General features: G+C 39.0%; 1 protein-coding gene across 1 annotated transcript in view; it reads left to right on the top strand.

The window, feature by feature from the left end:
• LOC132377892 (contactin-4-like) overlaps positions 1 to 25881 on the top strand; it is a 1978611-nt gene that overhangs the window by 1865698 nt on the left and 87032 nt on the right. The window contains exons 22-25 of the mRNA XM_059944356.1: positions 1869 to 1984; positions 5167 to 5353; positions 7138 to 7250; positions 11828 to 11996. Coding sequence (XP_059800339.1) covers positions 1869 to 1984; positions 5167 to 5353; positions 7138 to 7250; positions 11828 to 11996 — 585 coding nt within the window. The remainder of the gene's footprint in view (positions 1 to 1868; positions 1985 to 5166; positions 5354 to 7137; positions 7251 to 11827; positions 11997 to 25881) is intronic.

Below are 25881 nucleotides of genomic sequence, written 5' to 3'. Positions count from 1 at the left end.
CTCATTTTTTAACTACATTGTATTTGTGGTTTATAAATGACAATAAATTGAATCTGAATCTGAATCTGAATCTCCGTCTATCCTTGGCCACATAGAAGGAATCTTCATTGCTGTTTTTGTAACAATTTTTTTGACCAGTCGGGGTTGTAAGCCCTAAGCTGAACCTCTAAACCTTGGGGACCAGTGGACCACTCTTAGTCTGGCCTTTACCATCTGACCTGTTTGGCATAGGTGACCCTACCAAGAGCCAAGGCACAAGGCCCTGACTTCAGCTCAGCATAGGTTATTATCCAGACTTTAAGCTCCATACTGAGACTACTTCTCTTTAATTGACATTGAGCCAATTCTCACATTCATTGCTTATGCTGCTGCTCACAAACCTGAATATGCATGAATCTCCTGCACTGTCAGTATGTACAGTACATCCAGATGCCTACATCTATAAGGAAGCCATAATCAATTTGGTCTTCTGCATTAATTGCACAATATTTAAAAGTGTAAATAGAATTCTATTCACTAGCCAACAAAAATATTGAATGGTACAATAGAAATTTGAGGCCAGTGCATTCTTAATTGGTTGGGAAGTGATAATTGCTGCTGATCAACATTCCAAACCCTAAAATGCAACTTTACAAGCATAAAACCTCATTATTTTCCAATCTTTGATTAATTTTGGTATACTAATTGTATCCACTTTTCATTTTTCTTCTCATTTAGACCTCACTTGGTTTGGAATCCTTCAATCTGTTTGTTTGAAGACCCTCTCTATTTCTTACCACAGATAAGGGTTAATAGATCAGCTGATGTCATTTAACACAGCAAGGAAGTTCAGTGTTCCCAAAAAGAAAAGATGACCAATGCCAGAAAACAAAATCAGAGATTTGCCCTAGTTTTTAGCTGAGTCCTAAAAGCAAGCCTTAATTAATTATCTTTTGAAGTTAAGTCATGGATCTTGTGTGGCATAATTGATGAGTCAAATGACCTCCTTCTGTACTCTAACTATTTTATGATTCTAGATAAATCAGTAATTTGTAATTTGGATATTAGTCATTTGGATATTCTGCATTATATTTTCTTCCCTATTATGAAATTTTTGATGTGATTTATCAGCTTTACTTCTATTTTAATTGTTGCCTGCAAGCTAAGTATGGAAACAATGTTTTTTGAATTTGCTTTCTTTTATATCTTCTGCTAGCTACAATTTACTGGTAAATACTTGCTTTAAGCAGACAACTTCAGCAGATTCTTGAGCAGTTGATAACAGATTAATTCATTCAGTGAAAAATATTGGCTCTTTAGAATACAGTACCCCATTCTGATTCCAATTATCCTTTCCAGAACTTACAGCTTACACCATGTACCAGATTCTATTTGGCATAAGGCTATTAATCACTGAATCAGAGGAATCAATTTTTGATGCATTATATCAATAAATAATGGTGGTTAGTGCTGTAAAATTAAAAACGTCAGTTCTTATTGGGAAAATGACTATCAATGGTGAACTTTTCTAAATCTACTTTTTCTGCAGTTCTATGTAATAGCCACATATTGCAATGAGATGCACAATTTCCTCCTTTTAGTGAGGCTTTACGTTTGATATTAGACTGTGTGCTTGAGCTTGCAAAATTCAAAACTGGATTCATAATTCTGATGTTGCTTGATATTGTTAATTACATCTTCCTAGTACTTCTTAAAGAGATCAGCTTAAAAAAAATAAACACAAGAAGTTAAACAAGAAGTTAATGGATCCAACAGATTTTTTCAGAAAACCAACTTCTTACCATTTGAACCCAAACTCATCAAGGTAAGACTATCAGAATTAATTTTGGTCCAAGAATGTTAATGGGCCTCTCCTCCTTGTGATCTAGAGCCCACTGTAGCACCGTACAATGTCTCTGCCAAAAGTCTGTCAGCCTCTGAAGTCCAAGTTTTCTGGGAAGCTGTTCCTTGGGAGACAAACAAAGGAAAAGTCCGGGGTTATGAGGTAAGAAAAATGTTTTCTGTAATTAATTCAGAAAGATGAAAAGAATCCAAGTAATTATAGCTGAAGTTAATGCAGTTCAACAGGGTGTTTGGGGAATAACTCATCCTTTAAAGTTTATCCATAACGAGTTGTCAATATTCTCAGGGGTGAGCGGAAAAAAAGCTAATTAATTTTTGCAATGTTTTGTGTTGAAGGAATATGAAAAAATAATGTATTATACAGTATAATTTGTATTTCATTGCCATTAAGAAGCAAAGCATCAACCTATATCAAGGTTACCAAAACTCAACAAATACCCACGTGTTCATTGAAATGTATAAGTAATTCGTGTAAGATTCTACAGGTTTAATTTTATACTACCTTATACTTAAGTAGTTTGAACTTCCCCTCACAATAGTTTCCAATTACTAAATCTAACAGAAATTATGTGAGTGCAAGCATTGTTTACAAGAAGTTTAGAGATGCTTTAATGGTTTCCATATCAAGTAAAAGTTATTCTTTTTCTTTCTTCCTGAACAAAGAGTTTTTGAACTACATTATGAAATTGGTTTATGCTGATTTTGTCACATAGTTACTGCACAATGTTATGTTATATAAAATCACATACAGCATTGACCATTTAATACATGTTAGTTCTAATTATGAGAATTGAAATTTCTCAAGTATATCAATATTTTTCAAGATTTCAAAGTCTAAAATATGGACTATCATTTTTATTAATTAAAATTATCTATTATGCTGTATCACTATATGCCCATTTGGAATAAATATCAATTTTACCTCAATTTGACAATTTTGATGAGAAAAAAACGTAGGTATAGATTTGCCTTTTATGTTTTCCAATAAAATAATTATTTAAAGAAATAAGCTAACCAAATGCAGAATCCGGAAATGTTGCAATTCACTCTATAAGATGCAAGTTGAGAAATGGGAATTTCAGCACAGATCGACCATCTGGAATTGAATTTATCTGTGATATCTGAGGATTAAGTATTCATTACAATTTCTTTGGGGAATACTATTGACAAAACAAACTTATGATTGAAACTAACTGACAGATATTATTGAGCAAAAGCATCATTTTGCAATAACTTTCTTCAACGTAAAGACGAGGGAAGTAGAACAAAGTTTCTGCTGGCCCCTGTGCCTTTGATAATGATACTTACCCATTGATAGGAATCTGAAAATTCAAGAGAAAATCGGCCTTCGGTGACAAATGAAAATCAAATGAAACCTTCTGAAGGATCTTTGACTTGAAACATTAACTGCATTTCTTCTCCCGTGATTGCGATCTGATCTAGTGATGAGTTTAAGCATTGTTCTATTTTTATTTTGGCATTAATTAACATCTAGATCTCACAAATACTGTATACTCATCTTGAATGACATTTACCTTCATATTGCATTTTGTTATCATTTCTGTTACAATTTTCTAAATGTACAGTATATACTCATATACTGCTGCAACACAAAAAATGCTGGAGAAACTCAGAGGGTCGGGCAACATTTATGGAGGAAAACAGGCAGTTGACATTACAGGTCGAGACTTTCACTAGACTTAAAGACAAAGGGTAGTGAGGGAATGGGAGGAGCAAGAGCTGGCAGGATCCTGTTGAATTAGTGGATCCTGTTGAAAGTGGAGGAGAGGGCAGACAGTGATAGACAGATGGGATAGGGAATAACACCAAAAGCTGGGAGGTAATAGGCGGAAGGGACAAAGGGCTGAAGGTGTTGGAATCTGATAGCTCAGAGAAGGGGGTGTATATAATAAAGGAAGGAAGATAAGGAATGAAGATGACAGTAGTCAGAGAGGTGAACCAGTGGGAGGAGTATGTGGGTGATGGGCTGATGGTGTGGGTGGAGGAGGGTATAGTGATGGGTCCAAGTAGATGAGGAGGAGGGGAAAGGGACAGAGGGGTGTAATTACTGAAAGGTGGAGAATTCAGTATTCATGCCACCAGGTTGTCGGCTACTCAGGTGGAATATAGGGTGCTGTTCCTCTAGTTCTTATTTAGTTTGTTAGAGGAGGCTGAGAGTAAACATGTCGATGTGGGAAGATGGAGGAGAATTAAAACGCCTGGTAACTGGGAGATCTGGATGGCTACAGCAGGCGATTATAAAGCCTTCATCCAGTCTGCATTTCCCACTAGATGCAGATTGAAGACTACTTCATAGAGTAATTATGCACTATCCACCATGGCTCTCTGAAATTCCCCAGTGACTAGTCACTTTAATTCTCCTTGCCATTCTCACACCAACATGGCTGCCCTTGACCTCCTTTACTGCCACGATGAGGCAAAATGCAAACTAGATGAACAGCATTTCACATTCCAGCAGTGTAGGCAACAACCTGGTGGGCTGAACATTAAAATCTCCAACTTCAGCAATTGCTCCTCTTTATTCCCCATCACTCTGTTTCGTTCATCTCATCCATCATCTCAACCTGCCCATTATCTACACTGGACTGAGAGGCTGAGGGAACTGAAAAACTGAAGGAAAATTTTCCACTGGAGCCCCTTGCCCACTACTTCCCCACCTTCCTCCCTTTATTCCATGCTCCATCTTCCTCTCCTATCAGATTTTGTCATCTTCAGTTCTTTGTCACTTCAACCTATCACGCCACAGCTTCTGGTGCTTTCCTCTCTCCTTTCCCCCACCTACTTCTCAGCCTTACTCGGCTGGTAACACCTGACAGCTCTTATTCCACCTTTTTATACTGGCCATCTCCCCTCAATCTTTCAGCCCAGATAAAGGGTTTCAACCCAAAATATCCCTTTTCCCTTCATATGTCCTGGCAGGCCTGCTGAGTTCCTAGAGCATATTGTGCATTACTCCAGGTTGCAACATCTGCACTCTCATATATTGATTAATTTTGTGTCTGCAGAAAACAGAGGAAGTTGGTCATAAAATTGCTCATGCAGGAAACTGACATATACTCAAGCAGTAGCTCCATTCACAGCTTTTACCATTGCACAACTAGAGTATACAAATTGTACAGTCCACAAGTTTCAATTTGCTTTATCATCATAGAGGGTCTGATGACAATAATGCCTTCATTATTTGCTGTACAGTAATGCCATCAGTTCTGTTCCTGACATACCTATAGAATTCAGTCATGGAAAAAATTTATTGGAAATCAATTCATATTCTCTTTTCTTCTGCTTTTATGTCTTTTTCTTAAGATATGGTATTGGTCGGATGATGAAAATGAAGAAGTAGCAAGCAAACTGAGATTAAATGGAAACAACACTTCAACAAAAGTCACAGGATTGAAGGGCAGCACCCTTTATTATCTGGTAGTAACAGCTTTCAGTAGTGCTGGGACAGGACCTGCCAGTCTTCCAGTCAACGTCACAACTAAGAAACCACGTGAGTATTTCTGTGAAAGACTGATGAACTTCTGAAATTACTTTCATGGGATTTGTCAAGATATGCTTCCAACATTCCATAATGTGAAAAATGGAGACATAAAAATCTGGAATTTCTTCACTTGAAGTTGTATTTGCAGAATAATCTCTGACAAAGCCTTCTGTAATATTAACTGACCCTTAACAGTTAATAATTCTATTTCAGAAATTCAATATAAACATCTTTTCTTTTTCTCTTCATAAAAATAAGCCTGAATTTACAAACAGAAAAATCCAGAAGTTGCTTTTACATTGTAAATTGGTATTTTGTAGTTGGTTTCTTATTATACTGAGATACATTAAAAATATATATTTTTTACATGCTATACATGCATACATATTTTATCATCAATGGGAAAAACAATAACATAATGAAGGTATAATGTTACAGTTACAGAGAAAGTGCAGTGTAGGCAGACAAATAAAATTCAAGGGCAATAACCAGGTAGATTGAGAAACCAAGGGTTTTTCTTTATCATAAAAGAGATCCATTTAATAGTCTTATAACAGCAGGATGGAAGCTGTCCTTGAGCCGGATGGTGCCTGTTTTCAATTTTTTTACGGAAGGGGGGAGAAGAGCGATTGGCCAGTGTGGGAGGATGTTTGATTATGCTAGCTTCTTTCCCTCAGCATTTGGAAGTGCTTACAGAATCAATGGCTGTCTTTTAATGACAAACTGGACTGTGTCCAGAACTCTCTGCAATTTCTTATGCTCAAGACCAGAGAAGTTGCTGTATCATGCTGTGATTGAATGCTTTCTGTGAGAGTCAATGAGGACGTATCAAATATCCTCAGCCTTCTTAGGAAGTAGAGGTGCTGCTGTTCTTTCTTGGCTGTTGAACCAGGGAAAGCTATCAGTAACGCTTACACATAGAAAGCGGAAACTCTCAAGCTTCTCCACTTCAGCACCATTGATATATGCAAGCTGTAAACTGTGCCACGCTTGCTGAAGTCAATGACGAGTTCTTTTGTTTTACTGACTTTGAGATAAGATTGTTGTTTTGTCTCCATGCTGCCTGGCTCTCTATGTCCTTCCTATACTTTATCACATCAATATTCAAGCTCTCTCCCACTGCCACGGTGTCTTCTGAGAACTTGTAGATAGAGTCAGAGCAGAATCTGGGCACACTGTCAGGAGTGTAAAGAGAGTAAAATTAGGGGGTGAGGGTGCAGCGTTCTGGCTACCTGTGTTGAGGATAATTCTGTAAGAGATTATGCTGCCTGTCCTTAATGTTTACAGTCTGTTGGCCAAGAACTCAATGATACATTTGCAGAGGGAGAAGCTGAGAATCTGTTTAGGAGTTTGGAGGTGAGGTAGCTTGGAATTTTGGTATTGAAAGTGGAGCTATGGTCAACAACTTTGAGTCTGACTTAGCTATCTTTGTTATCCAGATGTTCCAGAGATGAGTGTAGGGCCAGGGAGATGGCTTTCGCCCATGGACCATAGGTGAATTACAGTCGATCAGTTTGTGAGGTCAGTGTTGATGTCTGCCATGACCAGTATCTCAAAGCACTTCACGTTTGGATGTCAGAGCCACCGGGTAGTAGTCATTAAGGCATTGTACCATTTTTTTTTTGGCATTGGATGATAGTATTATTTCATCTCGTTTCAAAAGCTGGTTCTTGCATATAAAAACAGACAGGTAGATGGCATCTCTGGGCTTAAGAATTCCACCTCATAAATTGCCTAATATTATTTGTGTTCACTGATATAAGATATCAATTTAGTATTTCATTATCTTATAGCACCAAGTCAAGCACCTGGAAAAATATGGTGGGAATCAGCTAGCTCCAGAGTTGTTCTAAACTGGGACCACGTCAAAGCAATGGAAAATGAATCAGAAGTGACAGGATATAAAGTAAGTAAATCTAACAATCTGTAAGAGTATTTGTTAAGTATCTGGTTACATATTATTTCCAAGGGATACGATACTGCAGACTGTTTTATTGATCTCCTGGGTAATGATGAAAAAAGCACTTTAATTTTTAAAAACTGTGCACAATGAAATATTCTATCTTTGAGAAAATCCGTTGAGACTAAATCCCTTATAAATTAAAACACATTGCACTAAATTTATTTAGTACTTCTTTTACTTGGCAGATTTTGGACAAGAACCTCACTTTAATGGTAAAATTGTTTAACATTACAAAGCTCTAAGATTATTTGGAGAGCATTGAGTTTATTCTGTCTCCCAAAATGAATGTGTTACAGGCTCTTTAAATGATTTTCACCAATATGTACAAAGCAAGTGTGAACCAACTGAAGAGTCTACAGAAACAAAGGGATCTTATATATCTGCATATAACCTTGAAATGAAGTATTACATTTAAAAGGTTTTGGAAAAGATACAGAAATAATATATGAAAATACTTGCTAGCATGAGGAATTGCATCATAAGATTAGAATATATAGCTGCTGTTCTTCTTGGAACAAAGAATGGTTGGAGATGATTTATAGAGGTGTACAACATCATAGCTGGTTGAGATTGGATAACTAGGGGGATCTGTTGGCAGATCATTCAAGGACTATGGGACATAAATGATGTTAGAAATATCTTGTTTAAAATGTTATGCTTGTTTTATAAACAATCACTTTAGTTTTATTGTTTATTAATTGTCTCTGAGTTTCAGGAACATCTAAGAATATTAAAAATAAATCATTAGTTTTGTAGTTAGCAAAGCTTTTCTACATCTTTACTGGTTAACAAAGGGCATTGGGAGTTTTCAGGGGTGGAGACTTTGAACTGCACTATTGATGGTCCTGTTGCCAGACCTTGCAGCTGGACCCCATCATGCAAAAACTAGTAAGATACTTCCACTTTCCACATGCAAAGAAACTGCAGTTGGTGGACTACAGACAGCCTTTATTTTGGTCAGAGGCAGCAACCTTGCAGGGTCTGATCCATTATGTAATCCACATACCAACTCCAAGTAAATTATTTACTGCACGGAAAGCAAGGGGCATGATAATGACTTCCAGGGGATCCCCTTGCATGGTCTTTTGCGGTCATAAAATAATTCATAAGCCTTAGCTGTTAGATTGATTGTTGGGTTTAGGACATATATATTTAGCAATTGACTTTGGCTATCGGTCTTCACATCTGAAAGAGTATTGTGGATTTAATTTGGTGTGCTGCTCTGAACAATCTGTTCCTAAAAGCTGTGAATCCCAGTCCATACAATGCTGATTAAAGTTCGTTTAGCTGTCTATGGTGTGGATGTGAATCTGGAAGTGTGAAGGTTGTATGTAGTTTCAAAGAAAACATTGTCCATACATTGTAAATATTGACTGGCCTTTGATGCTTGGCACATTAAATATCGAGCCCCATGTTGGGCCAGGGACCTTTCCACCAAAAGGGTCTCCATATCATGCCTGCCGTATCTTGCTTTGTTGAATAAAGAAACTACCTTGTATCTACCACTAATATTCTCCAGTGACTTCATTCACACAACAACATTAGCTATCTCTTAACCAGTTATCTATCCAAAGTCTTGGACACAACAGAGAAGTCAATGTAGCTCAAAAGTGCCAGCAACTTCTCCTTACTCCAATGCAGTTTAGTATTGCCTCAAGGGTTTCAGTTGATCTGTGCTGTGATTGGATTTTGGGGTTAGAGAATGGGAGTAGAGATCTGGCAACTGGTGTTTCATAACGTTGTGGTTTGGGAGTGAAAGATTGTCATTTGATCAGGTGGAGAAGACAAGAAAGTGATTTTGGGAGGGGAGCAGAATTTGGAAGACTGGTATTTTGTTGGCTGGTGGAAGGGAGGTGGATTGAAAGATTGGCACCGGCAGCATATCAGTATAGTTTGTTGCAGGAAAGCTGGAGATTGGGGGAGTAGGTGGTGAGTGCTGTTGGGGAAGCTGGATTAGGGAAAAGCATGCTCAAGAGCTACGGTAAGTAAATAAGATAACTACTCAGAAGATTGAGGAATTGAAGATTATAGGGAATTGTTACAGAAGAGGAGTTAAGACCAGCATGACCAGCATATTGATTGATAGGACAGATTAGAGGGTGACACAGGGTCTATACCTTCTTCCTTTTCTGATGTCCTAGTGTCCTTGGTCGGCAGGGAGATAGGTCTGAGGCATTCCTTGGAAGCTCATGCTCTATCCTGAGTGTTCATGAATGAAATAGTATGGCGCAAGATCCTAATCCAAATGACATCAATCTGTCTGATCTGTTAAAGGGATATAGCACAAAATTAGCCCACTGTGTCCTTGCCAAACATGGAGCACCAATTTTTTTATACCAATCCTTCAAATACCTATTTCATTTTTCGATAGTCAAATCAACTTCTTCCATATTTTTCCACTCAATTAAACAGTAAGGGAATTTACAGAGTACTTTAATTTCCACCCTAATTTATATCCTAAACTTTCGTATATCACTGCACATTGTTGGTGTGTGGGAGGAAACCAGAGCACTGGGAATAAACCCAGACTGTCCCACTGAGAACATGCATACTCTCCAAGGACATCACTGGAAGTCATGGCAGAACCCATCTTGCTGGATTCCTGAGCCGCCCCAATCTCACTGATTCACCAATTCAACAGAATATTTCAAGCAAATATGCACTTATTGGAAATGGCTTTATAAATAGTTGTACTGTATTATGAATTCTGAAGCATGCACACAGTGTTAACAGGTCATCTTTGCTGGACTCTGAACTAATCACCCTCCAAATAATGGTCTTTTCTCCAGATGGTTAACGATTACATTCAGAAGTACAAGCATGCAATTTTTATCACAAAACCTAGAATGTATACAATGGTGCCTACTTTTCTTGCACAATTTACAAGATTAAAGAACTAACCTGAGTTAGATAAGACAAGTGAAATCATGCAAATTGGGAAATTAGACCAGTTCCTTCAGTGTGTAATTCAATTCTGGATGCCGAACAGTTTCCTGCATCAGTTGTGCATCTCATAACTTCAAAGTACTTTATGCTTAAGACGTGAAAAATTAACAAAATCTCACTCAGAGGCATAAGATCTTTAAAAGTAGTGCTAATAGCAATCCCCCTTCCTCAACTTGCTTACTGATGCACCATCAATAACTCTCGGAGACGTGAGGCGAGAGATAGGCTTTTATTAGCTGGGAAGAGAGCACTATCAGCAGCAAGAGACCATCACACAACATCCTGGAGACTGAGGGAGGAGCAGTGCCTCCAATCGCCTTTATACAGGGGTCTGTGGGAGGAGCCACATGAGCAGTCAGCAGGGGGGGCGCGTCCAGACAGGTATATGTAGTTCACCACACTTACTCTGTGATGAGATAAGAAATCACAGTGACGTACAAAAGTTTAGGGTATAAGTTTCCCATTGGAAAAAGTAAAGTCTGTCTTAGAAAAGTTTCAAGCAGGGAATATAAATTGGGATAAAATCTTGTACAGAAGCAAAATGATGATTATTAAGGACAATTGGTCATTTAAAATCAGATGCAAAAACAACTTGCAAACTTGCAAAGTAAAATTTTCACAGTCAGTGAGTTTTTCAGCAGCACCTATCACAAAACATGCTGTGACAAACTCATTATCTCCTGGAATTATCAGACTTCTGCTGCTACCTTTAGTGAAAAACTGATGTGAAAATAAAGAAAGTCCACTGTATTTTTTTTGTTTACAGCTTCTGCGTAATGCTCCAGATGGAGAAGTCATCTTCCTTCAACAGCAGTTTCCAGACTTACACATTTGACTGCACTGTGAAAATCAGAAATGGTTTTCTATATTATAACAGCTGCTATTATTAGCCTCACCATTATCCAGTCAAAATCCAGGTCACTTTTCTCTACAAATAGAGAAAAGTGGTTGCTTACTCTTGCATAGCTAGCTTCTATTGATACTTTTCTCATATCATTGACTGGAATCCTGAATATTTTGCAGAAAACTGACAATAGTGCAGAATATTGGAGGGTGCCTGTATATATTCCATTGCATTAGGGCTGCTTAATGCTTTAATAAAATGTGACTTGGAGCATAGGCATTGGAATGGCAAAAAGTTAGGCAAAGTTGGTCAATACCTCAAAACATCTCCATAATCTATATATAGCAATGGCAAGCTCATGGTGGAGAAAGGTGCTGAATATTAGTTCAATTAAAAGGGGGGAATTATGCACTTTGTTTTATTTTCAAAGGCAGGAACATTAGAACCAATATCAAAAGTGGACAGAAGCCCAAAAGCTACAGAAGAAGAAATATAGGAATTATGGCGGAATGTAGCTCACAATAATACAAATGGCATTCATACTGCTTAAAATGGTGCTTACAATTACTTAGCCTCTATGTCTGAAATAAAACTTAACTGCTCCATTATATAATTGATACTTATGTTAATGCATAAGAAGGAAAAAATATCGAGAGAGAGTGAGTGTTTTGGCCAATGTTATGGGGTCTAGTTTTAGGAATAATTCCTAATTGTGCTTATACCTTGACAGGTTTTGTACAGAAATAACAGACAAAGTAGTTCCAAGGTGATAGAAACCAATAACACATCTGTGGAGCTTCTACTACCTGATGATGCTGACTATATTATTGAAGTGAAGACATTCAGCGATGGTGGGGATGGAATCAGCAGTGCTCAGATCAGGATTCCAAGAATGTCACGTAAGTTATCTTTTTTATATGTATTGCAGGTAGCAGTTATTCAGTTTAATAAAGAATAGTTCTATTGTATTAAAATACACCTTTTTGTTTTGATGCAAACTACTATGTGTAGCAGCAGTTCTCTCTCATTCTACTGCAGCTATGTTGTTAGGAGTTATGTTATGTGCTGCCATTGAGGGAAAGAAGACATGCTGATCCCTTCTCACTGATGTATCTTGGATAGTCTAAACATGCTTTACAAATGACACATTAGTATTAGTTTACGGACTTCAGTCATTGATCTTGATTGTGGAATATGCTGAAAATGGAAGTGTCACATTAGTTCAATTGAACTGGTATAACATTCTAGAACTGGGACAAGGGTGAATGCTGTATTTGTTCATCTTTATTTTGAATGAGCTATGATCTCAATTAAAACATCAGGTCAAGGAGTTTCTTGAATGTGCGAGAAGAGACGGTTAAAAAAAAATCTCTGCATACTTTTAAAAAACATGTTGATGCATTGTAGAATGAATATTACCATGCACACAACTTTTGATATGGCAGCACTGGATACAAACTTTTTAGCTGCAAACTAAAGTTAATCAGTCACGACATTCGTGAAAGAATAGACACCACCACAGAAAATGCAGGGGATAAATTATCATAGTCGAAGAATTTTAATTAAAATGAGCAAATGGCTAGATTGTTGCTGATTTTTGGGGGGTAATGGAGAGCAAGGAGTTACTTAATCCAAGAGGAAAAATTTCTTCCTAAAATTGAGGTGAAAATGGTTAGAAATCATTGATTATGGGTCTCATTTTCAGTTAGAGGAATGTTTCACCTCATCAAAGAGAATCCTAGATATGTTTGACACAGTATGAGACATTTAAAGTTTGTAGAAAGATCAGAAGAAACATAAGGTTGTAATAGTAGGTGATTTTAACTTTCTACATATTGTCTGGGACTCCCATACTGTAAAAGGGCTGGATGGGAAAGACTTTGTCAAGTATGTTCAGGAAAGGTTCCCTAATCAGTGCATAGATGTCCCAACTAGAGAGAATGCGATACTAGATCTCATATTAGGGAGTGATACAGGGCAGGTGACAGAAGTGTGTGCAGGGGAACACTTTGCATCTGGTGATCATAATGAGTTTGTATATTCCTGTCAGAGTAAAACGCCATCTAGTACATGCTGAACCGTTAACTTGCCTGGTCCCATCCCATCCACCATAGCCCTCCATACCCCTCCCATCTATGTACCTAGGACTAAAAAATTGCAAATATTACTCCACTCTTTAAGAAGGAAGTAAGCAAGCCACATAGTCTAACTTCAGTGATTGGCAAGATGTTGGAGTCCACTATTAATCTGAGGCTTCAGGGTAGCTGGAAGCACATGAGAAAATAGTCCAAAACCAGCCTGATTTTCCTTTAGGAGAATCTTACCTGACAAACCTGTTGGGATTCTTTGAGGAAATAATGTGCAGGATAGACAAAGCGGAGCCAGTAGATGTTGTTTACCTGGATTTTCTGAAGGCCTTTGACAACGTGCTGCACATAAGACTGCTTAACAAGTTAAGAGCCCATGGTATTACCAGAAAGACACCAGTGTGGATAGAAGATTAGCTGACTGGCAGGAAGCAAAGAGTGGGAATAAAGGATACCATTTCTGGTTGGCTGCCACTGACTAGTGTTATTTCACATGGGTCTTTGTTAGGACTGCTCCTTTTCACATTAAGTGTTAATGATTTGGATGAGAGAGTTATTGGTTTCATGGCCAAGTCTGAAGATGGTGCAAAAACAGATGAAGGAGATGGTAAAGTTAAAAAAGCAAGGAAACTGCAGAAGGATATAGACTTCAGGAGAATGGGCAAAAAAGTGGCAGATGAAATATAGTGTCAGGAAGTGTATAGTCATTCACTTGGTAGAAGAAATAAAGGTGTTGAATATTTTCTAAATGGGGAGAAAATTATGAGATCAGAGGTGCATAGGGACTTGGGGATCCTCGTGCAGGATTCCCTAAAGGCTAACTTGAAGATTGAAGGAAGTTAAATGCAATGTTAGCATTCATTCCAAGAGGACTAGAATATGAGCAAGGATATAATGCTAAGATTTTATAAGGCATTGGTCAAACCACACATGAGTATTGTGAGTAGTTTTGGGCTTCTTATCTAAGAAACGTTCTGCTGGCATTGGAAAGGGTCCCGGGGAGGTTCAGGACAGTTTTTCCAGGAATGAATGGGTTAATGTATGAGGAGCATTTGATGGCTCTGGGCCTGTACTCACTAGAATTTAGAAGAATGAGATGGAATATCATTGAAGCCTACCAAAAATTTAAAGGCCAGTAGTGGGGGAGTTTAGGATCAGAGAGCACAGACTCAGAATAGAGTCACATCCATTTAGAACAGAGATAAGGAAGAATCTTTTAAACCAGAGGGTGTTGAATCTGTGGAATTCATTGCCACAGACAACCTTGGAGGCCAAGTTATTGGCTATATTTAAAACGGAAATTGTTAGGTTCCTGATCAGTCAGGACTTCAAAGGTCATGGGGAGAAGGCAGGAGAATGGGGTTCAGATAGATAAATCTGCCAAGATGGAATAACAGAGCAGATATGATGGCCTGAATAGCTTAATTCTGCTCCTATGTTTTCTGGTCTTATGCATACACTCTGATGCCTTATCTCTACACACTTCAATGTCTTATTGCAGCTGCCCATCCCAATTCATTTTCCTGCAACATTTTCGAGTTTGCTTGATTGTTAAATGTTAGTTGGGTTTCTGTTTTACCAGCCTCGAGGCGTTTCCTTCAATTATCTAAATTGTCTTTTAAATACTGATGTGACTTCTGTTTTAGTCAGCTTCTATGTTCTGCAAAGCCTCAATATTACCTTCAGAAATAGATGATAATTTACTGTTTTGTTTACCAGTCTTTTAGTAACTAATAACAGCATCCTTATTGTTTGCTGCTGACAACCTGGAGGATTTAGGATTATTTGCAGCAATTAAACTAATGAATTCAGATTTTGAATAAAATTGTAGGTATGCTAGCAGAGAGATTCTGAGAAATTGTGCATAAATGCATTCTCTCTGATCACTGAATTCGTATCACATCTAGAAGGAAATACGTTTTCAATAATGTTCATTGAAATCACATGACAGTTATTTCAGTGAATTTGTGATTGACAATGTGATATATAAAATGGAAAGTGAATCAGTACAATAATCCCATCCAGGGGACTCCAAGTGCATATTGCCTGATTTTACAGAGAACCTACTGATTTAAGTAAAAGCTATCCAAATCATATCTGATTTGATTTGAATGGTATAGGAAGAGGAATTTAGAAGCAAATTACTGGAAAAATACACAAAGGTTTTTCAATAATGTTTTGATTAATCCTTGTCTCAAATCATAATAGTTCTCTTATTTAGCCTCTCATGGATGTATGAACTTATCCAGACTCAAGCAGATCTCTGTCTGCTTAGGACTTGCCTGTCCAAACCAATATTACTTGGCAGTCTACCCAATGTTTTATTTTCAAATTGATGAAAAACATAGAGATAGACTGATTATAATACATCAAATATGACTTTGCAGTATTGGTCTATCAAGAAAAGTACCTCTTCGATAGGTCCCAAGTTTACCTTCAATTGTTCTCAATCCCAATCTACATATTTTATGCTACTTCTGATCCCTCAGCCCTCCAGTCTTTTGACCTACCTGGTCTCTATCTAATTCTACTATCTGGCACCGCATAATCTTGATGCTCCCTCCCTGGCTAATCATTAATCTAATTGTTCTTCTAACCACTCACTCATCACCTGATTCGAGGGACAACTCTGGCCCTCTCCTCAATCCCCAACACAAGGCTTCAATCCCTCCTGTCCCACTCCATCTCCATATGTCTAGCTGTAGTCTTATTTTCTCTATCCCCACCACAAGCAAAGTCAAGGCTCCGATCTCTCTCCACCCATCTCAACATCTCTTGGCTAGATCATGAAACCATAAATTTCACTTCTTTTATGTCTCTTACGTTTGTTTTTCATCTCAATTGTGATTCTGGAACTGCTGGAGCCTGTGATTTGTGGTTTGGAGATCGTTTGGGTGTTCCAGTTCTTTGCAGTCTTCAAGAGGGTTTCAGGAGGCAGAGACAACATGCAGGATTCACATGGTGGGCAGGCTGCAAGCTAATGTTCGACTTCATTTTGCCGATCAAGTCTTCCATTGTTCACTGATTAAAGTGACGAAGGAGATTGAAACAATGAGGTGAATGTGGAAGCTTGGTGATTATTTGGGTGCTTCAGTGCTCTGAGGTCCCCGAGAGGATTCCGGGAGACAGAGGCAGCGTGCGGGAACCTTGTGGTGAGAAGCCTGCAGGACAGGGCACAAGCCATTGTTTGACTCTATTTCACTGATTAAAGCGATGAGGGATATTAAAGCATCGAGGCAAGTGCGGGGGGTGAGTGCTGGCTGCCTGTCTTTTGATGGCTCATCTACAGCGAGGGAGAGGTCTGCCCCTGGGTCTGGAGAGTGTTCCCCAGGTTTTCTGCATTTTGGATGTGGACCTGGTCTATAGAATTCTTCTCATTCTTATAGTTTTTTTAATATATTCTGTGATTTTTGCCAAATCTTTCTTTTTGCCTATGCAGGGAGTAAGGTTTAGGACCAATGTGGCTGTTCTATATTGTTCTTCTTTTATGTGGAAGGAGGGATTGGGGGGAGGGTGGGGGTCGATGTTCCTGTTTCACTTTGTTCAGTTTTTTTGTGTGAGAGGAGGGATTTGGGGTGGGGGGGGGGAGTCGATGTTCCTGTTTCACTTTGTTCAGTTTTTTTGAGTGGGAGGAGGGATTTGGGGTTAAAGTGCCTGTTCCATTTTTGTTTGTTTTTTGCATGGGGAGGAGGGATTTTTGGGAGTTTGATGATCGTGCTGCCTTTCTTTTATTTCTTGGTTTCACGGCTACCTGTAGAAGAAAAACTTCAGGCTGTATACTCTGATAATAAACAAAGCTTTGAACCTTGAACATCTGATCGAAGGCATAGTTGTGTCTTTAGCCAGAAGTTACCTTGAGTACTCTACCTGTCCAGCTGTGTGCCCCTTACCTCCCCCTGTCCCCAACCAAAGTCAACTGAGAACTCAGCTGCTAAACATACATTTCCATTCCTGAAAATTTGAAAACCCTTGGGAACTCATGACCACAACTGATGGAGGACTGTCATCTTAAATTATCCTCGTCAGTGTAGTTGTATCTTCAGATGGTAGTGGAACTAGTCACAGATAGCCGAGTAAACATTTCTTTCCTGACAAAGCCTTAGTGAGGGACTTTTACAATGATTTAACAGCTTTGCAAATGATTTTATCAAAACTCTAGTTGAAATTAAACTTAGCTAATTCATCTCAGACCTAGGTCAGGTGCAAAGCTGAAACTAAAACAATGTACATGATTATTTTGTGTACTGCACAAAAAATAATGAAAAGAGTTCATGAATACTCTACCATTAAGTTATAAATTTTATGTACTGTAAGTATTCTGCTTGAATAACTTCAGATCTACAGTTACTTTATGCACACCAAGTAAATGTACAAATTTTAAAATAATTTATTTTTGAGTTTAAGCATGCAGCTAGGAAATTCTCAGATAAGACAAAGACAATGCTGAGACTTTAATCATAGCTTGGCCAAATGCAAGCATTGCTTTAGTATGATGTTTGATAAATCTTAAATACAACTGAAATTTTTGAAATAACTGTTTCTGATATTTTATTTGTCAGACATCTTCGTTCTTTTCCTTTCAGAGACTTGATTTCCTTCCCTACATGTTAAATAGATGAGGTCCACAAAAGGCACATGTGATCCATGGGTCCTTGGTAGATCAGATTCAAAGTTGACTTGACCATAGAAGCCAGAGAGATTCATGAAGGAGTATTATTTTAAGTGCAATTCTCTGAGCAATGCTGTTCTGCCGAGATCAGTGCTGGGACCTCTGGTGTTTGTGATATGTGTATAACTATTTGAATGATAAAAGTAAGTGCACTGATGTGTAAGACTCGAGATGGCACAATAATTGGTGGACTTGTGCATAGTGAGGAAGGTAGTCAGACAATTCAGCAGGATACAGACCAGTTGGAATGTAGCCATTTAGCTCTTGTTGCATTTGCCAATGCAGTGGGTAATTCTGTGACGAGAGACCTTGATGAGGATGGTTACGACCCAAGTGAAGGAGTATCCAAGGCTAGGATATAGAAAAAGTACGAAACTGAAATGAGAACTGAGCACTAATCAAGACACTAGGCGACAACCCAAGTTGAGCTTATGGTTGAGCATTGAACCTCCGTTCAGGTGCTCCTTAAATACTGAAATCCTGGCCCCAAAACATGGCACCTAAATAGCGGGATGGTTCTGAATCCTTAAAGGTGCCAAGCCAGCTATCCATACTCCGGAGAGTGAGAGCATTGAAATTCCGGAAGCTGGCACGTTGAATATTTTTTATCAGTTCAAAAATTTAATTTAGTTTGCGCTCCTGGTTGTCGTCTTGCTTGGTGTTGTCATGCTTCTAATATAAATGAATAAAAATCAGGTTTATTATCACTTTCTTAAGTAACATGAAATTTACTGTTTTGTGGCAGCAGTACAGTTCAAAGACAGAAAATTTCTCTAAATTGCAAAAAAGAAGAGTAATGGGGTAGTGTCATGGGTTCAGGAATCATTCATAAATCTGATGGCAAAAGGGAAACAGCTGATTCCAACTCACTAAGTATGGATCTGCAGGGTCCTGTTCCTCCTCCTTCATGGTAGTAAGAGCAAGAGGCCATTTTCTGGATGACGAAGGTCCTAAATGATGGATGTCGCCTTCTTATTGTACCCAGTTATTTCTATTGTTGTTAAGTTCAGGTTAGCATCAGTTTTTCCAATATGCCCACTGCACTCACATGCAGCAAGTGGGCTTGTCCTCTGAGTGACAAAATTGTTTCCCTTTGATTCCTGCTAGTTGTCTTAAAGCATAAGTGCAAGATCTTTTCATTTGGTGGTTTCAGGAAGAAAGATTCCAATGTCAGTCACCATGAGATCCAGTAACAATCACAATTCAGCTGAAGATGGCAGTGAAGACCAATTAAGTTGACTGTGCAATTGTGCGATGAGAAAAAGAGCAGGGGTTTTCTCCAAACTATATTGAGTAGGCAGAAATTGTTTTGATGAGTATCTTGCCTTAAAGTTATTGTGATGCCATGTAAGATGTGATATCACTTTGGTGAAAATTCTAATCAATGAATTGAAAATTGTGCAGGTTCCAGAATAAAAATGTTCAACTGGAGAGCAAGGTTAAAAATTACTGCACATTCAGTACTGCCTTCAGCATTTAGGAGTCATGTGCAAATAAATTTATATTACCTATGCTGTAACAATATATGCTGGCATTATATTTTTATAATTTTAATATAGTTTATCACTTGTTATAAGTTCATCACTTATTAATACATGAAAGGGCAAATATATTTTTCACATTGTTTGATGTGCAATGTTAATAATTCAAAATAACTGAATTATTATACAGATTATTATAGCACCAACTTTTTCACAGCAGATGTTTCAGCAGCATGCATTGAAATTGCATAAAATTGCAGGCAGGATAGGAAAAGTCATGCAAGCAGACTGATTTGGTATGGATATGTTGATGTTTTACTTCAATAAAAGTTCTTGGAATTGAGATAAAAATCTGCAAGGTGTGATGGAATAGCAAAAATGCATTGCCTGTGTGTTATCTTGCTCTGTTTGGCTGAGCTGGCCTGCAAACAAGCTTGATCTCATCCTTCAGCTATTCATTCTACCTTTAGTTTGCTTGGATAGATGGAACAGTCAGATATTTGAACATAATGTAAATATAAAAAGTGCAACTCATTGATGCATTCTGCCTGAAGTAGCCTTATTTGTTCAATTTAAGCTTGATCCAAGGTACCTGTGTAGAAACCGGTAGAAGTCACAAGCTAATTTTGTAATTAATGTATTTTCTGTAATCAGTGTAATTAATAGAGAATACCAGATCTAAAACATAAGGAGCCCAACATCATGGCACTATCAGGAAATTGGTGACAGACAAATTAGAACGTGCACATTCACAGATAGGAGTATGGATCTTCCAAACCAGCTAATGCTTGTAGGTAAAACTGAGAACAGTTGTTAACAAATACAGCCCAGGCCAGCATTGTACTTTCAGCATCATACAGTGGATCACAATGATTATAATTTAGAGTTATGTTGTATGATTAGCCTATGCCAAGAAATGTGGTGAGATTTGAACTTCCCAAAAACACCAATAATGTGTTTAGTTTTGAAATGTAGTATCTTAACTGCCCTATCAATATTTTGCCCACTTACCCTTTCTGCAGCAGTCCACAAGACGATGTTATTCAAAATAACAAACTGTTTTTTTCTTAGATCTCAAATTGTTAGGACAGGACAAAACTAGAAATAAAAGTTTCTGATCTGATCTGCTGCATATCCAACCATTCTAAGTTACCTTGAATGGATCAGTTTTGCTGCTCCCATGAGCCAGTATTGTATTTTTCAAAATTGGATACAATCTGACACTTCCTAATTGGGAAACCACAATCAGTGCCGATCAGTACTAACAGCTCTACAGTTCTCACTGACAATAAATATAGGTGCACCTCGAGGATGCGTGCTTAGCCCACTGTTCTACTTTCTCTATACTCATGACTAAGTGGCTAAACACCTCTCAAATGCCTTCTATAAATTTGTCACTGACATCACTGTTGTTAGTAGAATCTCAAATGGCAGCGAAAAGGTGTATAGGAGTGAGATAGATCAAATGGTTAAGCAGTGTTACAGTAAAAACCTCTCACTGAATGCCAGCAAGACCAAGGAATTGAATGTGGACTTCAAGAAGAGGAAGCCAGGAGAACACATGTCAGTCCTCATTCAGGAGTCAGTGGTAAAAAGTAAGCTTTAGTTTCCTGGGTGTCAACATCCCAGAAGATCTATCCTGGGCCTCAGAGAGTGATGCAATCACAAGGAGAGCATGCCAATGGCTCTACTTTGTTAGGCATTTGAGGAGGTTGTCTGTGGCACCAAAGACTTGCACATGTTTATAGATGTACAATGGAGAACATTCTGATTGGTTCTTGGCAGCCTGGTATGAAGGTGTTCATGTCTTTGCACTATCCTGCTGCAATCAACAAATTTCACATCATCAAAACTTCAACTCAGGGAAAAACAGGTCAACGTTTCAAGCCAAGACCCTTCATCATCTCATAAGATCTTGCTTCAAAATGTTAATTGTTTTTCCATATCTATCAATGCTGTCTGATTTGATGAGCTCCTCTAGCATTTTGTGTTCATTGTTCAAGATTTCCAGCATCTACAAAATCTTTTGTGTTAACATCATCTCCGTTGTCAGCCTGCAAATACTTCCTGGGGCAAATACATTCCCCACTTTCAATATCATCCTTCTTTCTTTGATTCTGTGGTCCACCAAACTCTCCTCTCAGATACCTTTCTTTAGCTCTTACACTTATTACTTCCCAGTTTCCCACATCATCCCACTCATCCACCTTCAGCCTCACCTGGTCTCACCTATCATCTGCGAGCTTGTACTCCTGCTCCTTCTCCCATATTCTTAACTGGGTTTCCCTTCATTTCTAGGTCTGATGAAGGGTCTCGGTCTGAAATGTTGGCAGTTAATTTCCTTTCATTGATGCTGCCTGAATTCTTTCTGCCTTTTATGAGTGTTGCTCAAAATTTCCAGCAGCAGCAGAATCTCTGGTGCCTTTCTGGGACATTGCTGAGATCATAACGCATTATAGACCAAAACCATAAACTACAGATACCGTATATTGTTAACATATAGTGCACTAAATTCATATTGTGAATAGAGTACAGTCTTAGAGTTAACACAAGATTAGTGCAATCTTTCCTTTCAGTTAGTCCTGACGAAGGGTGTCGGCCCAAAACGTCAACAGTGCTTCTTCCTATAGATGCTGCCTGGCCTGCCACATTCCACCAGCATTTTGTGTGTGTTGATTAGTGCAATCTGGCCCAGTTTCACTGTAGGAAGTAAAAGCAGAAAAATTAAATGAGAATTCAGAATTTATGAATGCAATTTGTCACAAAATGTTTTTATATGTACAATAAGAAAATTATTTTTGAAATTCAAAGGATTGACAGGATATTTATCCCAATTGTAGCTGAGTTAAAGGGTTAAAAGAAAAAATGAACAAAACTGGAACCTGTTAATGTATGTGAAAAATCTATTGGAACTTGAAAATTTATAGCGATCATAAAATTAATTATGGTAATCATGGGAGATTTTACAGGTCATTTGGGAAAATGAGGTTGGTAATGGATCTCAAGAGGGCAAGTTTGTTGAATGCCTAAGAGCTAAAGCTTTTTAGAGCAGTTTGTCATCAAGCCTACTAGGGAATCAGCTATACTGGATTGGGTGTTATGTAATGAACCAAAGGTTGTTAGGGAGCTTAAGGTAAAAGAACCCTTAGGAACCAGTGATCACAATATGATTGAGTTCAACTTGAAATTTGATAGGAAGGAAGTCAAGTCTGATGTAGCAGTATTTCAGTGGAGTAAGGGGAAATTACAGTGATATATTAAACTAGTTGGCCAAAGTAAATTGGAAGGAGCTGGCAGGGATGTCAGGAAAATTTTTAGTTGGGGAAGGGCAAATTATGAGGCTATAAGGCTAGAACTTGTGGGTGTGAATTGAGATGATGTTTTTGCAGGGAAATGTACTATGGACATGTAATCGATGCTTAAGGATCTCTTACAGGATGTTAGGGATAAATTTGTCCCAATGAGGAAGATAAAGAATGGTAGGGTGAAGGAACCATGGGTGACAAGTGAGATGAAAAATCTAGTCAGGTGGAAGAAGGCAGCATACATGAGGTTTAGGAAGCATGGAGCAGGTGGGTCTATTGGGGAATTTAGGATAGCAAGAAAAGAGCTTAAGAAGGGGCTGAAAAGAGCAAAAAGGGGGCATGAGAAGGCCTTGGTGAGTAAGGTAAAGGAAAACCCCAAGGCATTCTTCAATTATGTGAAGAACAAAAATATGACAGGAGTGAAGGTAGGACCGTTTAGAGATAAGGGTGGGAAGATGTGCCTGGATGCTGTGGAAGTGAGCGAGATCCTCAATGAACACTTCTCTTCGGTATTCACCAATGAGAGGGAACTTGATGATGGTGAGGACAATATGAGTGAGGTTGATGTTCTGGAGCATGTTGATATTAAGGGAGAGGAGGTGTTGAGGTTGTTAAAATACATTAGGATGGATAAGTCCCTGGGGCCTGATGGAATATTCCCCAGGCCGCTCCATGAGGCGAGGGAAGAGATTGCTGAGCCTCTGGCTAGGATCTTTATGTCCTTGTTGTCCATGGGAATGGTACTGAAGGATTGGAGGGAAGCAAATGTTGTCCCCTTGTTCAAAAAAGGTAGTAGGGATAGTCCGGGTAATGTTAGACCTGTGAGCCTTACTTCTGTGGTGAGAAAGCTGTTGGAAAAGATTCTTAGAGATAGGATCTATGGGCATTTAGAGAATCATGGTCTGATCAGGGACAGTCAGCATGCCTTTGTGAAGGGCAGATCCTGTCTAACAAGCCTGATAGAGTTCTTTGAGGAGGTGACCAGGCATATAGATGAAGGTAGTGCAGTGGATGTGATCTACATGGATTTTAGTAAGGCATTTGACAAGGTTCCACACAGTAGGCTTATTCAGAAAGTCAGAAGGCATGGGATCCAGGGAAGTTTGGCCAGGTGGATTCAGAAATGGCTTGCCTGCAGAAGGCAGGGGGTCGCGGTGAAAGAAGTAAGTTCAGATTGGAGGGTTGTGACTAGTGGTGTCCCACAAGGATTTGTTCTGGGACCTCTACTTTTCATGATTTTTATTTACGACCTGGATGTGGGGGTAGAAGGGTGGGTTGGCAAGTTTGCAGGCGACACAAAGGTTAGTGGTGTTGTAGATAGTGTGGAGGATTGTTGAAGATTGCAAAGAGACATTGATAGGATGCAGAAGTGGGCTGAGAAGTGGCAGATGGAGTTCAACCCGGAGAAGTGTGCAGTGCCTGAAGGGTATTAGAAGCAGATTCAATATTACTATTCCTGAGAAAATGACATAACAATTGGAAGGTAAAATCATTGCAAGTCAAAGGGGAAAGGTCTGGGAATTTGTAGTAGGGCCACAGTTACAGCTCCAGGGACTCAAGCTCCATTTCAACTTCAGGTGCTGCCTTTATGGAATTCGCAAATTCTCTCTGTGACATTTGGATTTCCTCTGGGTTCTCGAATTTCGTTTGTGCAGATTAATGGCAAAATAATTCATCAGGAGTTGATGGGCCTGTGAGAGGGCAAATGAAGGATACAGGGAAGTAATGAGATTTTTCACTTTGGGAATGGGCCTATTCATCTTTCATTATAGGATTAATCATTCAAATCTCACAAACAGTTGGCAGAGTTGCAATGGAGCATGCAATTTCTTCACCATGTTACACTATTCTATAATGTTATTTTCTGCTGTGGTGCTAAACAATTATGTATGTGTCTACTATTGTATTTTCCAAAACATAGTTTCAACTAAATTCAGATTCCTGCCTGAAAGAATGAGTAGTCCAAAACTGAAAGTGGATTTTTTTTGTTAAATCATGCTTTACTTTCTTTGATTATTTTATTTTTATTTAATATTTATTAAAGAAGGGGTAGTAAGTAGGCCGTTATGCCTCAGAATCTCTGGGCTTGTGGCCAGGTTTGAAACCTACTTAAAGCATTTTTGAGATAAGTCTGTAAAATGGTGGACACACCACCTCCACAAAATATGTGATTTTTGATCCTTATACACTTCAATTCCCCATCAAGAAGGCCTCAAAGCCCTCCGCTACTTTCTGGACAATAGACTTCACCAGTTCTCCAATACCACCACACTCCTCAGGTTGGCAGAACTGGTACTCACACTTAATAACTTCTCTTCCAGCACTTCCCACTTTCTTCAGACCAAGGGGGTAGCTATGGGCACTCACATGGGCCCCAGCTATGCCTGCCTCTTCTTGGGTTATGTGGAACAGTCTATGCTCCAAATCTATACTGGTACTGCTCCCCGACTTTTCCTTCACTACATTGATGACTACATTGGTGCTGCTTCCTGCACCCATGCTGAGGCCGTCAATTTCATTGACTTTGCCTCTAACTTTCACCCAGCCCTCAAATTCACTTGGTCCATCTCGGGCAGTTCTCGCCCCTTTCTCGATCTCTCGGTCTCCATCTCTGGAGATAGACTGTCCACTGACATCTTCTACAAACCCACTGACTCCCATAACTACCTTGATTATACCTCTTCCCACTGTGCCAAATGCAAAAATTCTATTCCCTATTCCCAGTTCCTCCATCTCCGCCACATCTGCTCCAAGGATGAGGCTTTCCGTTCCAGGACATCCCAAATGTCCTCTTTCTTTAAGAATCGTAGTTTCCCTTCTGCCATCATCAATGATGGCCTCACCTGCATCTCCTCCATTTCCCGCACTTGAACCCTCACCCTATCCTCCCGTCACCACAACAGGGACCGTGTTCCCCTTGTCCTCACCTACCACCCCACCAGCCTCCGGATCCAGCATATTATCCTCCGCAACTTCCACCACCTTCAACAGGACCCCACCACTAAGGACATCTTCCCCTCTCTACCCCTCTCCGCTTTCCACGGGGATCGTTCCCTCCACAACTGCCTGGTCCACACATCCCTCCCCACAGATCTCCCACCTGGCACTTAGCCCTGCAAGCATAAGGGCTACACCTGTCCCTACACCTCCTCTCTTACCACCATTCAGGGCCCAAAACAGTCCTTCCAAATGAGGCAACACTTCACTGGTGAGTCTGTTGAAGTAATCTATTGCATCCGGTG

Source organism: Hypanus sabinus, chromosome 19 (assembly GCF_030144855.1).
Source record: "Hypanus sabinus isolate sHypSab1 chromosome 19, sHypSab1.hap1, whole genome shotgun sequence".
In the NCBI taxonomy this organism is placed as follows: domain Eukaryota; kingdom Metazoa; phylum Chordata; class Chondrichthyes; order Myliobatiformes; family Dasyatidae; genus Hypanus; species Hypanus sabinus.
This window is presented reverse-complemented; position numbering and strand designations above follow the sequence as displayed.